The sequence below is a fragment of the Cephus cinctus genome, unplaced genomic scaffold (genome assembly GCF_000341935.2).
Source record: "Cephus cinctus unplaced genomic scaffold, Ccin1 Ccin1_scaffold0215, whole genome shotgun sequence".
In the NCBI taxonomy this organism is placed as follows: domain Eukaryota; kingdom Metazoa; phylum Arthropoda; class Insecta; order Hymenoptera; family Cephidae; genus Cephus; species Cephus cinctus.
In genome coordinates this window covers 744,049-757,079 of record NW_014332933.1, presented here as the reverse complement: position 1 = coordinate 757,079, position 13,031 = coordinate 744,049, and the positions used below count along the sequence as shown (strand labels likewise).

Genomic DNA, 13,031 nt, shown 5'->3' with positions numbered 1-13,031 from the left:
GGTCATGTGTGTACGAATGCGTTCGATGAAAATATAGATTTCCAAATGATTAAATTGCCCGAGAGATCTCATTCCGAGCATCGGAGCAATGAAGTTACTTTAGTAGGTCGATCGGAGTTGAATCGCGCATTGCTGGCGGTCTAAGCTAGAATCAGAGGTTTCATGCGCATGTAAACACGGGACTGCCGATGTCAGCAGAAGCTTCGATTTGTAATAGAAAGAGCTTTTAGGCAACCAGCAACGAGTGCGTTCCGCTGGGTTCATGTGCTTTCGTGAACGAGGAGGAGGCAGCTTAGAGCTTTGGCCCGGGACGCGACGAGGCGAATCTTCATGGTCCCGCGACATCTGCATCCGAGAGATGAAGACGTGTCAGGTTGCTGCTGCCTAGCAGCCTCTTCCTCCGAAGCTCTTGGGCTCAGAGTATACACGAAAGTCCTACGGAAGCTCTACCATCTACCATCTACGCGTCTCTATTCAATCACTGCCCAGCCGCCCGATCGGGAGACCACTGCTCGGCCTGAGACTCCGGATGAGCAAATCGTTTATTCGTTAATTGGAAAAGCTTGAGGTAGACTAATTACTGGACCACGGTATTGGGCAGTGGTTGAACGAGAATCGAGGTCGAGTGCGAAAAGCGTCTCGCACGCTTGCTGGATCGCGATTGGTGGCTCACCAGAGCCAGTTCAGATATTTACCGCTTCCGAAAAATCCCTTCTTTCCCTTGGTAGTCTTGCCAGACTTATTGTCCTTCGTGTCCTTCGTGTCCTTCGCGTCCTTCGCGTCCTTCGCGTCCTTTGGTTGCTTTGCCGACACAGTCGCAGTCTTTTTGCTGTCCTTCGCGGAGAGCTTGTTTATCGGCTTGAGGGCCAGGGCCGGCTCCGGTCTGGTCGACTTGCTGGCCAGCTTCGACGGCTTGCTCAGCGGACTCACTTTGGCGAGCTTGGTGCCTCGCGCGACCTTCGCGGGACAGCACTGGTAGGGCTCATAGGAGGGAATCGTGGGTTTCGCGTTTTTACCGCCCATCCCGATGTAGAAACAGCCGTCGCCTGCGGTAAGCAAATACAACGAGTCAGACAAGAGAATTGGCTAGCCTAGCTCTCGCACGAGTCAACAAGACAAAAGAGAACTCTCAAAGATGTTTCAGCGGTAAAGACATTCAGTGAACAACAACAACAGAACAAAAAAAAGTAATATAGAAAATATATTAAAAAACGAACTCGAGTCCTCCCATCGTTACAAGTAATTCTCTCACTTCATCACCCTCAATGCGTAGCAAAGCCAAACGTGCATGTATGTAAGAAAACAACAAAAAATTATACTCGGCGAGTCGACGACCCTAACGGCCAGGTAAGACCAGCCTCCATTTCTTTTAATTCAACAAATTTGCCCTCTTTCGCTTTTTTTTTTTTTTTTTTTTTTTTTTTTTTTTTTTTTTTTTTTTTTTTTTTTTTTTTTTTTTTTTTTTTTTTTTTTTTTTTTTTTTTTTTTTTTTTTTTTTTTTTTTTTTATATAGAAAATCTCGCAATCACGAGTCGGGCGAGAATCTTGTCTTTCGCGAAACAGTCCGAGATCATGTTCATGGCAATTTGTAATTTCGTTAGATCATTTATATACACCCGCCATTATCATCGTTATGTACAGTAACAACAGACACTCCAAGGATCGATCGAGTTTCTTTACGAACGCGCGTATGATAACTCTCACTGTGTTTCTCTATTTTTGTTCTACATATTCTTTTTGTGAAATTGATATATCGATTTTTCTTTCTTTCTTTCTTTCTTTCTTTGAGTAGTCATTGGACGGAGGCTAGTCCGATTCTCTCGACTGCGTGCTCGCTGCAGACGACAGCTGTTAACAGAACAGAAACCATCGGCTCGCTTTAGACTTTCAGTTTTTTAGAGTTGTCAGAAAAATCCAGGATTGTAAAAGTGCGCTCAAGATCAATCTTGCGCAACGATGCTACCTCCGATCGCGTATCGAATGGATCGATTGGCATCGAGTAGCGTCGTTGCGCGTCGTCTAGCTGAATGGCGTCATGCATCGGAGGTGACAGGGTGGTGGTTAAAGTCAGGACGTGAGAGTGTAAAGAGGCATTGGCAGAAAGTCCCTAAAATTATTGAGTCAGATGATAGATGCGCATGCGATACGCCCTCCAGCCCAGCTCAACCGTGAGCGGTGGGTCAAAAACTAATAAATCAATCAATAATCCATACAAAAAAACGTTCAATGATTATTAATCGCGGTTACTTTTATGAGCAGACCGACATTACTCTACTTGGATATCGGGTGGCACACTGCTCTCTCTCTCTCTCTCTCTCTCTCTCGTTCTCTCTCTCTCTCTCTCTCTCGCTCTCTCTCTCTCTCTCTCTCTCTCTCTCTCTCTCTCTCTCTCTCTCTCTCTCTCTCTCTCTCTCTCTCTCTCTCTCTCTCTCTCTCTTTCTCTCACTTAAAATTTTCTCAAATCTCGCTCACAAAACGAAGTTCTTCATAATTCGCTCTCACGTGAATTCCTATATGGTTTCCGGCGTCCTTTCGCTTTTTTTACCTTTGTCCAGGATCTTCTTCAAGGCTTTGTTCACTGATTTGTCGTTATCAATATTGTCATCATCATCTTCATCATCGTCATCATCGTCATCGTCGTCATCGTCGCCGTCTTCGTCATCATCCTCATCGGATTCGTTATCATCATCATCTTCATCATCGTCATCGTCATCCTCATTTGAATCATCATCATCATCATCATCATCATCGTCGTCATCCTCATTTGAATCATCATTATCATCATCATCATCATCATCATCATCATCATCATCATCATCATCATCACTATCATTACCTGCATATCAATGAGTAGCGGTCATGTACGGAGCGTACGTTTTTTTTTTTAACGCGTATACTACTGTGTTTATGTCTCGTCTTGCGAAGGATTCAATGCACACGCGAAAGTGGCGCCAGGATCGAAACTACGGAACTACCGAAAACCAGGAAACAGCCGTATGAGTCTAATTGTAAGCTGAACACGCAATCCACGTAGTCACTTCTGTGCGTATGCATTTATTTATTTCTCTTTGCACGTATGTAAGGTATCCATGTGATATATTAATTTTGTGTAAATGAGATAAGAATCAAGTAGTTGTACCAAGCGGAGGGGCGCCTTGTGTTAACGTATGTTGATGTTAAGCATGCGGCGGAGAATACGTTAGACGCGTACGCGCTGCTCTCTTTATTTATTTATTTTTCTCAAAACGACTAATTCAAAAAAGTCACATGCCTTTACGTCGAACGTAATCTCCTAGCGTGGTAGTAGCTCAATATAACACGTCGCGCCTTGAACGTACGACAGTGCGAATGATTGATAAAAATCTGCGATATAATATGTATATGTATGTATAATATAGAGAAATAGAAAAGAATTACGCCAGAGGCAAAGAAAATTATAAAAGAAAAATTGGTATCGCGATAAAAGCTGCGCGCTGCGTCTCACCGCGACGCGGCGCCACCGGTCTGCTGCTACGTTTCGCGGGTCGAGCAGTATTTCTCGGGAGTCATCGTGATGACGTCGACCGCGTCGCCACGACGCATTTCGTGTAAACGCGTCAAAGTAAATGCAATCGTCACTAGAGTTAGTTACATATTTTTTTTTCAATTTTGCTATGAAAAATAATGAAACAAAAAAAAACAAAGCTCAACAGCTGACTAGAAGTTTCGCTCGCCAAAGCGAATTTTCGTTATATTTATGCGCGAACGTAAATTTATATACGTATGTAATAATATCGATTGCTTAATGCAAACTCAAAGCGTAGCGTCTGCTAATTATTTTTGTATCGAATCACGGCGATCGTGATGGCGGCAACGTGATCGGCGTTATCACCACTGCGTACGTATTGTACTTGTAACCCGGCGGGATCGTTATTACCGATATTAAAGTGACAAAGAACAATACACCAGTGATTATAATCATCATCCTAGAAATTTCCTTACTTTTCTGTTCAATTAGCCATTCCAGAACTTTCTCCTCGTTCTTAAGATTACCTACAAAAGTCACACACATCAAATGGTCAATCGTTTTGTATGGATAGTTTCCGGTGGGCATTTGGGCACGACTTGTACTTTTCTTAATGTTCCTTTTATATTATTATTATTATTATTATTCCAGTAGAAAGGTTCGAGTCGTATCGATTTTTCTCCCGATATATTTTTTTTCCGGCGATGCCTTCACGACGTATTTCCCCTTAGAAAGGTATAGGGAAAAGGTGAATATGACGAATAAATGTTACAGGGGAAATTCGTCGATTCGGTTCGATCGATACTAAATCGTGTTATTGGGTGAAAGATAAAGTGTGTGAGACAAAGGGACATGAAGAGCCAAACCAAAAAAGCATTCGAGTCTTACCGTCGTACATGATGGGGACACCAGTCTCGTAGTAAACGAGGGCTGGGAATGAGAAAATGCCGATCTCGGCCGCCAGCTTTGCGTCCTTTGACTTAACGAATTGTATTCCGTGCTTATCGGTGTCGTCGTCGATGGTCTCGAGTTCCTCGAGAATCTCAGAACAGGATTCGCACTTGTCATCGTCTGCAGGAAAAAAACGAAGGAACACAGTAGGAAGTGAATTGATGGAGGAAAATTGAAAATTGTTCTAGGATGACTCACAGAAAAATACAGCAAGATGTTCGACGTCATTGATGAGGACCTGAAGGGTCTTCCGGTCGACGTTCTCGATTACGTCGGGAGTGGAACTGTGAAGATCGAGGACCCAGTCCAGGATGGCCTCCTCGTGCATCATGTCGCCGGTGTAAATCTGCCTGAACTTGTGCCTGTAAAATGCGAGTGCCGGAAGACTCGGAAGATCGTACTCCTTCTCGATACCCTCGTCGGAGATCTTCACGAAGTCAATGTCCTTCTCCTCGCACTCGTCGTCGATGTTCTCCAGTTCCTGCAGGATCTTCTGACTCTTCTTGTCGCCCTCCTTGTCTGCACGTAAATCGGGCAATCGTGTAAAAGGGGTTTTTGAATTTTTCAAAATTTCAATTTTCCAAAATACTAACAGAAAAACACGACCACGTGGTCGTTCTCGTCCAAAATGTTCTCCAGCATCCTGCTGTTGACCTCTTCGATCTTTCCAGGAATCTCAAGAGTGTTCTCGTCCGTCAGCCAAGAGAGGACCTCGTCCTCGTCCTCGATGTCACCACTGTAGATCAGTGGCTCCTTGTTCCTGAAGAAGGCCAACGTGGGGAAGGTCTTGATCCCGTGCTTCTTGGCGACCCCCGTGTCTTCGGTCGTCACGAAGATGATTCCGGTCTCGTCCAGTTCGTCATCGATGTTCTCCAGTTCCCGCAAGATGTTGTCGCACTCGTCGCCTTCGTCGCAATTGCCGCCTGAGGAGTTCGAGAAAATAATAATAAGCACGTAGATCTTCAGGATTTTCGAAAAGTTTGAAAAATTAAATACTCACTGAAGTATACGACGACGTATTCGTGTTCCTCGATCAGGTCCACCAGGATCTCATCCGTGACTTCCTCGATCGTCGCGGTGTTCTTCTGCTCGATCAGCCACTTCAGGACCTCGTCTTCGTTGAGTAGATCGCCTTCGTAGATCGCGGGGATCTTTTCCTCGAAGTAAACGAGCGTCGGCAGATGATCGATTCCAAATTCTTTGGCTTCGGCGTCATTATCCATTCGGACAATGACGATGCCTTCCTTCTCCAACTCGTCGTCGATGTTCTCGAGTTCATTAAGGATACGTATGTCCTGCTTGTCGTCCTTGTCGTCTGAAGATTACATGATTTTTATTTAATCGTCGAAATTCCACGATTTCGAATTTCAGACTGACATAGAGACTCACAAAAAAGAACCGCCAAGAATTCCGTACTGTCTATAAGTTTTTCCATCATTTCATCGGTTACTTCCGGAATTTCGCTGTGCTTCTTTTGATGCAGAAGCCACCCCAGAAGTTGATCCTCGTTCATGAGATCGCCTGTAATTGATCAACCCTTACAAAGTGCCCAAGTGACCTTTCGATCGGCTGATAATTTTCTTGATCAAGATAAAAAAAATAATACCATCGTAAACATGCGGTATTCTCTTTTCGAAAAATACCAACGTTGGAATACTATCGATGCCATATTCCTTAGCTTCCTCGTCGTCATCGATCTTGACAAAGGCAATGTTGTGCTGATCGCAGTCGTCATCGATGTTCTCCAGTTCAGCCAGAATCTTCTGGCTCTTCTTCTGATCCTTGTCATCTGCAATAACGATGGTAAAGCACATAAAGGAGAGTTCAAGAAGTCTTGATATACTTATAAAAAATAAAATACTGACAGAACAGCACAGCAACGTGTGGCATTTTCTCAATGACCATGTCCAGCATCTCATCCGTGATGTCTTCGATCTCATCGTTCTTCTGCTGATGCTCCAGCCACTTGAGCACCTTCTCCTCCTCTTCCAGGTTGCCCTCGTAAAGGGTCGGTATGCCCCTCTCGAAGTAGAGCAGACTGGGAATCCTCTCTATACCGTATTCCTTAGCCTCCTCCATGTTGTCGATCTTGACGAAGACGATGCCCAGCTGATCGCACTCGTCGTCAATGTTCTCCAGCTCATTGAGCACTCGCTGAGACTTCCGGTCGTTGTTGTCGTCTTGAAAAATAAGAAAATCCGTACAGTCGGCTCGATCGAGGAAAATATTAAGATACATAATAATAATAATAATAACACGTGTAATTCTATATACGAACAAAAAAGCACGGCCATGGTGTTTCCTTGTTTAATAAGACGATCCAGCATCTCATCGGTGACGTCCTCGATCTCGTCCTTCTCCAGCTGAGCCAGGAGCCACTCCAGGATCTCATCCTCGTTCTCCACGTCACCTGATTCAACGCATTCGGCATTGGAGTAGCGACGAAAGTGGGAAATTACTTTAAACGGAATCCAGAATACGAACCATCGTAGACATTTGGAATTTCCTTCTCGAAGTAAACGATGGCAGGTACGGAATCGATTCCGAACTCCTTGGCGGCCTTTTCGTCGTCGATCTTCACGAATTGAATTCCGTGCTTGTCGCAGTCGTCGTCGATTTTCTCGAGCTCGTTCAGCACCTGCATCGAATCCTCGTCTCCGTGATCGTCTGCGATACGGGAAAGGAAATGGTCAGTTGGGTCTGGGAAAATTGATAATCAAAATATCGAATTAAAGATTTACGAACAGAAGAGGACGACCAGGTTGTCGATATTTCCAATCAGAGTGCCGAGAGTCTTGGCGGTCACGTCTTCGATCACGTCTTCTTCGTCACCGGTGCTTTTGTTAGCCACCAGCCATTCAAGCACATCTTCCTCTTTGCTCAGCTCATCTTAAATCAATTGGACAATCGACTTGACAATTGTGCGTTCTTTGTATTAAGATTAACTTCATTGACATTTTCATGAATCTCTTACGTTCGTATATTATTGGTATCTGGTGCCTGTAGTAGACCAGGACAGGCAGCGGACCCAGGTTGTACTCCTCGGCAAGTTCCTCATCTGCGATCTTGACGAATCCAATTCCCAGCTGGTCGGCTTCGTCGTCGATATTTTCCAACTCTTGAAGGGCCTTCGAACACTTTTTACAGTCCGGCTTGTCTGTCCCATTTTAAAGTAAAACAATGTTAATTCCTGATTCCAGGATCTATACAAAGCTATGTAAATCTACAATATACAAACTGTACGTTCGTCTGTATCATTTTCGAATCTCTCGAAATTTATCTATACTTTGTACAAGTTGAGTAAACAATAAGTGGAGCTATGGACCAACGGCAAGTAAAAGCGACGCGTCTTATGAAAGTCTCTCTAGGCGTTCGTCTCCAGATCGGAGAGTAATTTGTCATTCGATCTTTATTTGCGTCCGAGCTCTAAGAATAAGCGCCCTTGCGCCGCTGCGAAGAGACCCAAAGCGTCGCGACGCCCCATCGGGTTCTGCTTCTTGGACGTCCCTCAGGACTCGATGACGTTCGAGACAGCTCTTAGTTAGCTCTGACTCAACTTTCATCCAGATCAGCTTCCGTTTTTACCTCAAATTCTTCTCGTTCCTCAACGACTCAACAAAATTCTTATTTACGCGCGTCACTCAACCCGACTGTCTCGCAATACTTGACTAACCGAATGTCTGTTGAGTAAGATCCTCGTTTCATTCATAAAAATTTACAAAAACAAGTCTAAATATCCAAACCACAGTAACCGACTCGAATTTTGAAAAACACTGTAGGACGATCGGCTGCAATAATTATTCGAATTATTCATTGGACTGTAGCCAGGGAATAAAGTGCTTACTGATGCCAAGAGCTTCAAAGTATATTAACTCGCGTTTAATTGGCATAATAAAATAAAAAATTTGTAGATATACTCACAATCAGTTAGCCAATAAGGTCGATTAGATTATATATCAACATATATATATACATACACTGAGTCAAATAATTCTGTAATCTCGTATACTGCTTATGGTAACTTTTATAATAAATTTGCACAGCTATAATGATACTAGGTACATGTAGGAATGCATGCTGCATATACGAGATGCTCAACGATCCTAACTGACACATTAAATAACAGTATATTGAATGAGATCGATTATCGATTGGCTGTTTGGCACGAGATACTGACACTTCGACAGGATGTCACGACCCTAACTACTAACTAGTATCCCGCTGCTAGTCACGAGACACGACGTTCAATATATATATATATCAATGGATTCACAGATCAATGAAATCCTTGAGGGATGCTGCGCGATACAATCATCTCTGTATCAGATTAGTATCCAAGCACAACATTCAGGTTAAGATGAATACTAAATACTTGCACTAGTGCACATAGCTGCAATTGGATGAACTACAGTTAGACACACGTAACGACAACACGAATGACATTGGAATCGAATTAAAAGCCAAAGTAAGGATTAGGAAAAAAATTTTTTTTTTGAAAATCAGGCATATCGATTTTCTAATTTCAAGGAAATCAGATGCTCTTACGGGAGAGTGTGGTTAGTCGTGAAAGTTTTGCGGTGAACTTTCTTTCGGTTTGCCTTTTCAAGCAAGAATGGCTAGAAATGCTCTTTTTTTGGAAACTATCGCTTCCGGAGGATTTTTTGAAAAATTACGCTTTTTTGAAAAATTGAGAAAAAATCTTGAGCTGATTGTATTTCTGGAGATCAGCCATACACGATGCTTAACGTTACGATATATATATTATCGTACCAGTTTACGATTTCCGTATGTATACTGTATAGCTATGCGCTAGATTTTTGGGTGGATGTGTAAATATGAAGCATTGCGTGCTGGCAAAGCGTATTTGTAAAGCGATGCTATTTGGTACATCGGTAGGTATAGAAACATATGGCTTAATGTAAATATGTGAATATGTGAATATGTGAATAAATGAATAATCGAGGAAGGATCTTGATTGCGTGTAAAAGTGTACTTACTAGAGCCGGCGCCGGCACACCGCTCCGTATCAGGACCTATCCACGCCAACACACACAAAAGAGTTTCACATGTATGTATTATTTGCACGTATGTACATGTCATGCGAATTGCAAAGTCTTGATTTTTTTGAAAAACGTAAATTTTCGAAAAAAAAAAGTCTAAAGATATCGTTATCGGTGCACGAGACTTTGATAAACGCAAAAACACCCAAGACGCATCGGATCGAATGGCGTGCCGATGCATCTAACGAGCATTTTCGTATAATTAATCACGAATGGAATTGATGTGTTTGGTAATGAAGGTTATACTATTTTTGGAATTAATAAAGATTTATAATGAGTCAAGAGTTTGGAAGTGACTACGGGTGAGACCGGTGCGTGTAATGTTTACATGAACGCACATTTGACTCGATTAGGATTACATATGTATGGAATGCTGTTACGCAACTGACAAAATTTATGATCGTAAAAAGATCTATGCTTCTCATCTAGATCTTTCTATTTGTGATCGTAAACTCATCAGATTTGGGTCAGTCGATGCATTTCAATGAAAGACAGAAAATATTTTAGTCGAGACATAACGAGTAAATACTGGACGAGACGAACACGTGGGAGAGATATTTTTTTGTAATTCTGACTCTCCTCTTTGAATTTGAACCAACTGTCAAAATGTTCGTCGCGCCAAAATACAATTGTTAAGGGACGCGTTAATTTGCGCATTTTGCAAATGTTAATTCGAGAGTACGTTTTTGGCACTTCTTTATCTCTTCCTCCATTGGGATTTCAAAGTGGTGGACTTCCGGATGACTTTTCGAGGACTTCGTATATTCTCTATAAATTGACCTGACCTGAGCCTAAATAATCGAGAAGGTCAATTGTTAGGAACGACTGGCCGGAAAAGGACTCACAGAAAAGGACAGCGACGAATTCAGTATCCTCGACGATTTTCTCTAGGATCTTCGCGTTGACTTCCTCGATCCGGTCGGGAAGATCCATAGCCTCGAGACTCGTCAAAAAGTCAAGGACGCTCTCCTCGTCCATCAAGTCACCTGATAAATAAATAAATAACATATTTATTGGGAAGAACAATTTTAAGACGAAATTTCTAAAGTGGATGCACATTTCCAGCGAGTGAAGAAATTCCACAAGCGAGCCTGGGAATTTTCTTTCTTGAGTAATTCGTACATTTGACTATTACGTGTTCCTTGTTAGACACGTTAACGCTATAGGTAATACGGGTGATCCTGGCTCGAGTCCAGGAAGCAAAAGGCACACTGTGTACCCAGGCCCCCTGGGTACACAGAGTGACGTAGAGACTTCAGCCCCGGAAAACTAAGATGGATCCATTTCAAGTAGCCGCACTCTGCGAAGTGACTGAATGCGCGTCGCGACGCTCGTTAATCCAGGCGGATCTCAGGATCGGCAAAGCGATCGAGAAACGAGCCGGATTAACGAGGGTCGCGACCATTTCAAATTCTAAACTCGAAATTGCCCACTTTCACTCTACTTGGGCCGGTCCCTCGAGAGAGAGAGAAGAAGGACGGAAGACTTTGGGCGTCACTCGCCCGAGATTCTGGGTCAAATGCTATTGCCTGAACCTCGGACATTTCTCATTCCTGGCAAGGTCACAACTTCGGCCAGTTTCCAATAAAAATTTGACCATTTGGCCGGCTCCGCACTCGAGGCTCCTTAAGACAACAGTTGCTGAGCTGGCTCGACCCAGCTGGACCTCGGAATTCTCTGGCTTTGTCGTTCTTAGGTTTTTACATTTTTTTCAAATTTTCCTTTTGTTTCCTTCTCCCAGTAAAAAGTAACAGGGCCAGATTAATGCACTGACGGGCCACACTCGCGGATTGACTTACCGTCGTAGATGATGGGTTCCCTTTCGCGGAAGTAAGTGAGCGCCGGGAAATTCTTGATTCCATATTGCTTGGCTAATCGCTTGTCGTTTATCTTGACGAAGTCAACACCGAAGCTGTCGGTGTCGTCGTCGATTTTCTCTAATTCAGCTAGGACCTTGTCACACGTTAAGCAGCTCCTGGCATCTGTCAAACAGAACGATCGGTTATCATAGATCGGAGTTGTTATTATTATTGCGCCGTCAGACGCAATTCCAAGGGACAAGCATACGACGATACCGATGGGATCAAAGGAGAAAGCCTTTCTTCTTTCGGGGTGGTCACGTGTCTTCGTGATCGTCATTATGATCGGCTAGAAGTCATAAGTGGCCACGTGGGTATCGAGAAACCACTTATACGTTCTAAATATATCAGCACGCTGTAGGTACTTTAAATATAGTCCTAACTCTAAGGCCACCTTCGACTCTTACGTAACACGAGGCCTGGAACGACGGAACGGACGTTTCGAAGAATTCCCAAGTTCCTCTGGTACTTCCGATTGTTTTCTTCTCGTAAAGATTTCACGACCGGCCGATTTCACGAAAGCGCTCCTATAGATTTCGCGCGATTACATATTTCTTTATTTCGAGCAAAACCTCTCAGCGCATTCATTCTAAACGTTCGAATATCCTCCGGATTCTTTTCGCACTTAATATTTAGCATTTACTATAGCTGTATGTACATACTTTCCAACTACATAATCGCCAGTTCTTAAATCACGAATAGTGTTTTAGAGGGGGCCATCTGCCTAGGACTTTGAATGCCCAAGAGTCCCGCGGAGCTCCCACTTGACTCGTGATCTGCACGGGACCGAATCGTCCTACTATATTTGACCTCGAACGGAAGAAGGTTGCATAAAATTGTCGAAAAATGGAATTTTTAATTTTTTTCTTTGTCAGTAACCAGAGAAATCGCTCGTGCGTATTTCGGTCTTTGCCCGAGCTTTGCCCGAGCAAATGTGGATACACGGGCATCGTTTCTGATTCACGTTCAGTCGGTACGAGTAGGTATTGGATTACAGGTCGACGCAGATACGATAGTCCTGGAGACGCCAGGGCAAAGGGAGGAGCGTCGTGACGATAGTCGTGGGAAGGACGTCAGGCGTCGATCGTCGATTCGGATAAATCGGTAGGTGGATCCATGCGTCACGGCCGATCCTAAGTGGATGCTGCTCTCGGAGTCAGGGAAATCTCAGACGGAGCAGGTTGCGCCCAGCGAGCATCGACGAATTTCGGGTTTCCACCGAGCGACGTGCCGGCGCGCGATGTCGCCCTCCATTTTAGGAGATGGCTCCTGAGAATAGAGCCGGGAGAGACGGGAAAGCCACCGCGAGAGAGAGAGAGAGAGAGAGAGAGACAAAGTCCCTTCTTCTCCTTCTATCTCTCTTCCTGCTCTCACTCACTCGCTCTCTCGCTGTCTCTCTTTCTCACTGTCCTCGTGCGTCTCTCTTGGAAACGTAAACCGACCCAATAACATTGGCCAGCAGACTCCCCCGCAAGACAAGCTCAGGCAGAAGCTGCCAGTGGAGCAGAAGAGTCCGAGAGTCCGAGAGTCCAAGAGTGCCAGTTGCAGAGGGAGAGACTCGAGAGAGTCGCAACATTTATTAGGAACTTTTCTCAAAAAAAAAAAAAAAAAAAAAAAAAAAAAAAAAAAAAAAAAAAAAAAAAAAAAAAAAAAAAA

The 13,031-nt window shown here is 43.7% G+C and overlaps 1 protein-coding gene across 5 annotated transcripts in view; it reads right to left on the bottom strand.

Moving 5' to 3' along the window:
- LOC107265186 overlaps nt 1–13,031 on the bottom strand; it is a 26,064-nt gene that overhangs the window by 9,198 nt on the left and 3,835 nt on the right. For 3 of the 5 annotated variants that reach the window (XM_015734352.2, XM_015734353.2, XM_015734350.2), the window contains exons 2-15: nt 11,316–11,498; nt 10,362–10,502; nt 9,454–9,489; nt 7,431–7,613; nt 7,202–7,345; nt 6,941–7,123; nt 6,735–6,866; nt 6,322–6,636; nt 6,063–6,245; nt 5,846–5,977; nt 5,457–5,771; nt 5,050–5,379; nt 4,655–4,975; nt 4,394–4,576 (exon numbers count right to left, since the gene is read on the bottom strand). In XM_015734352.2, coding sequence (XP_015589838.1) covers nt 4,394–4,576; nt 4,655–4,975; nt 5,050–5,379; nt 5,457–5,771; nt 5,846–5,977; nt 6,063–6,245; nt 6,322–6,636; nt 6,735–6,866; nt 6,941–7,123; nt 7,202–7,345; nt 7,431–7,613; nt 9,454–9,489; nt 10,362–10,502; nt 11,316–11,498 — 2,781 coding nt within the window. The remainder of the gene's footprint in view (nt 1–4,393; nt 4,577–4,654; nt 4,976–5,049; nt 5,380–5,456; nt 5,772–5,845; nt 5,978–6,062; nt 6,246–6,321; nt 6,637–6,734; nt 6,867–6,940; nt 7,124–7,201; nt 7,346–7,430; nt 7,614–9,453; nt 9,490–10,361; nt 10,503–11,315; nt 11,499–13,031) is intronic. The other 2 variants (XM_015734351.2, XM_015734354.2) reach the window with 1 other exon arrangement.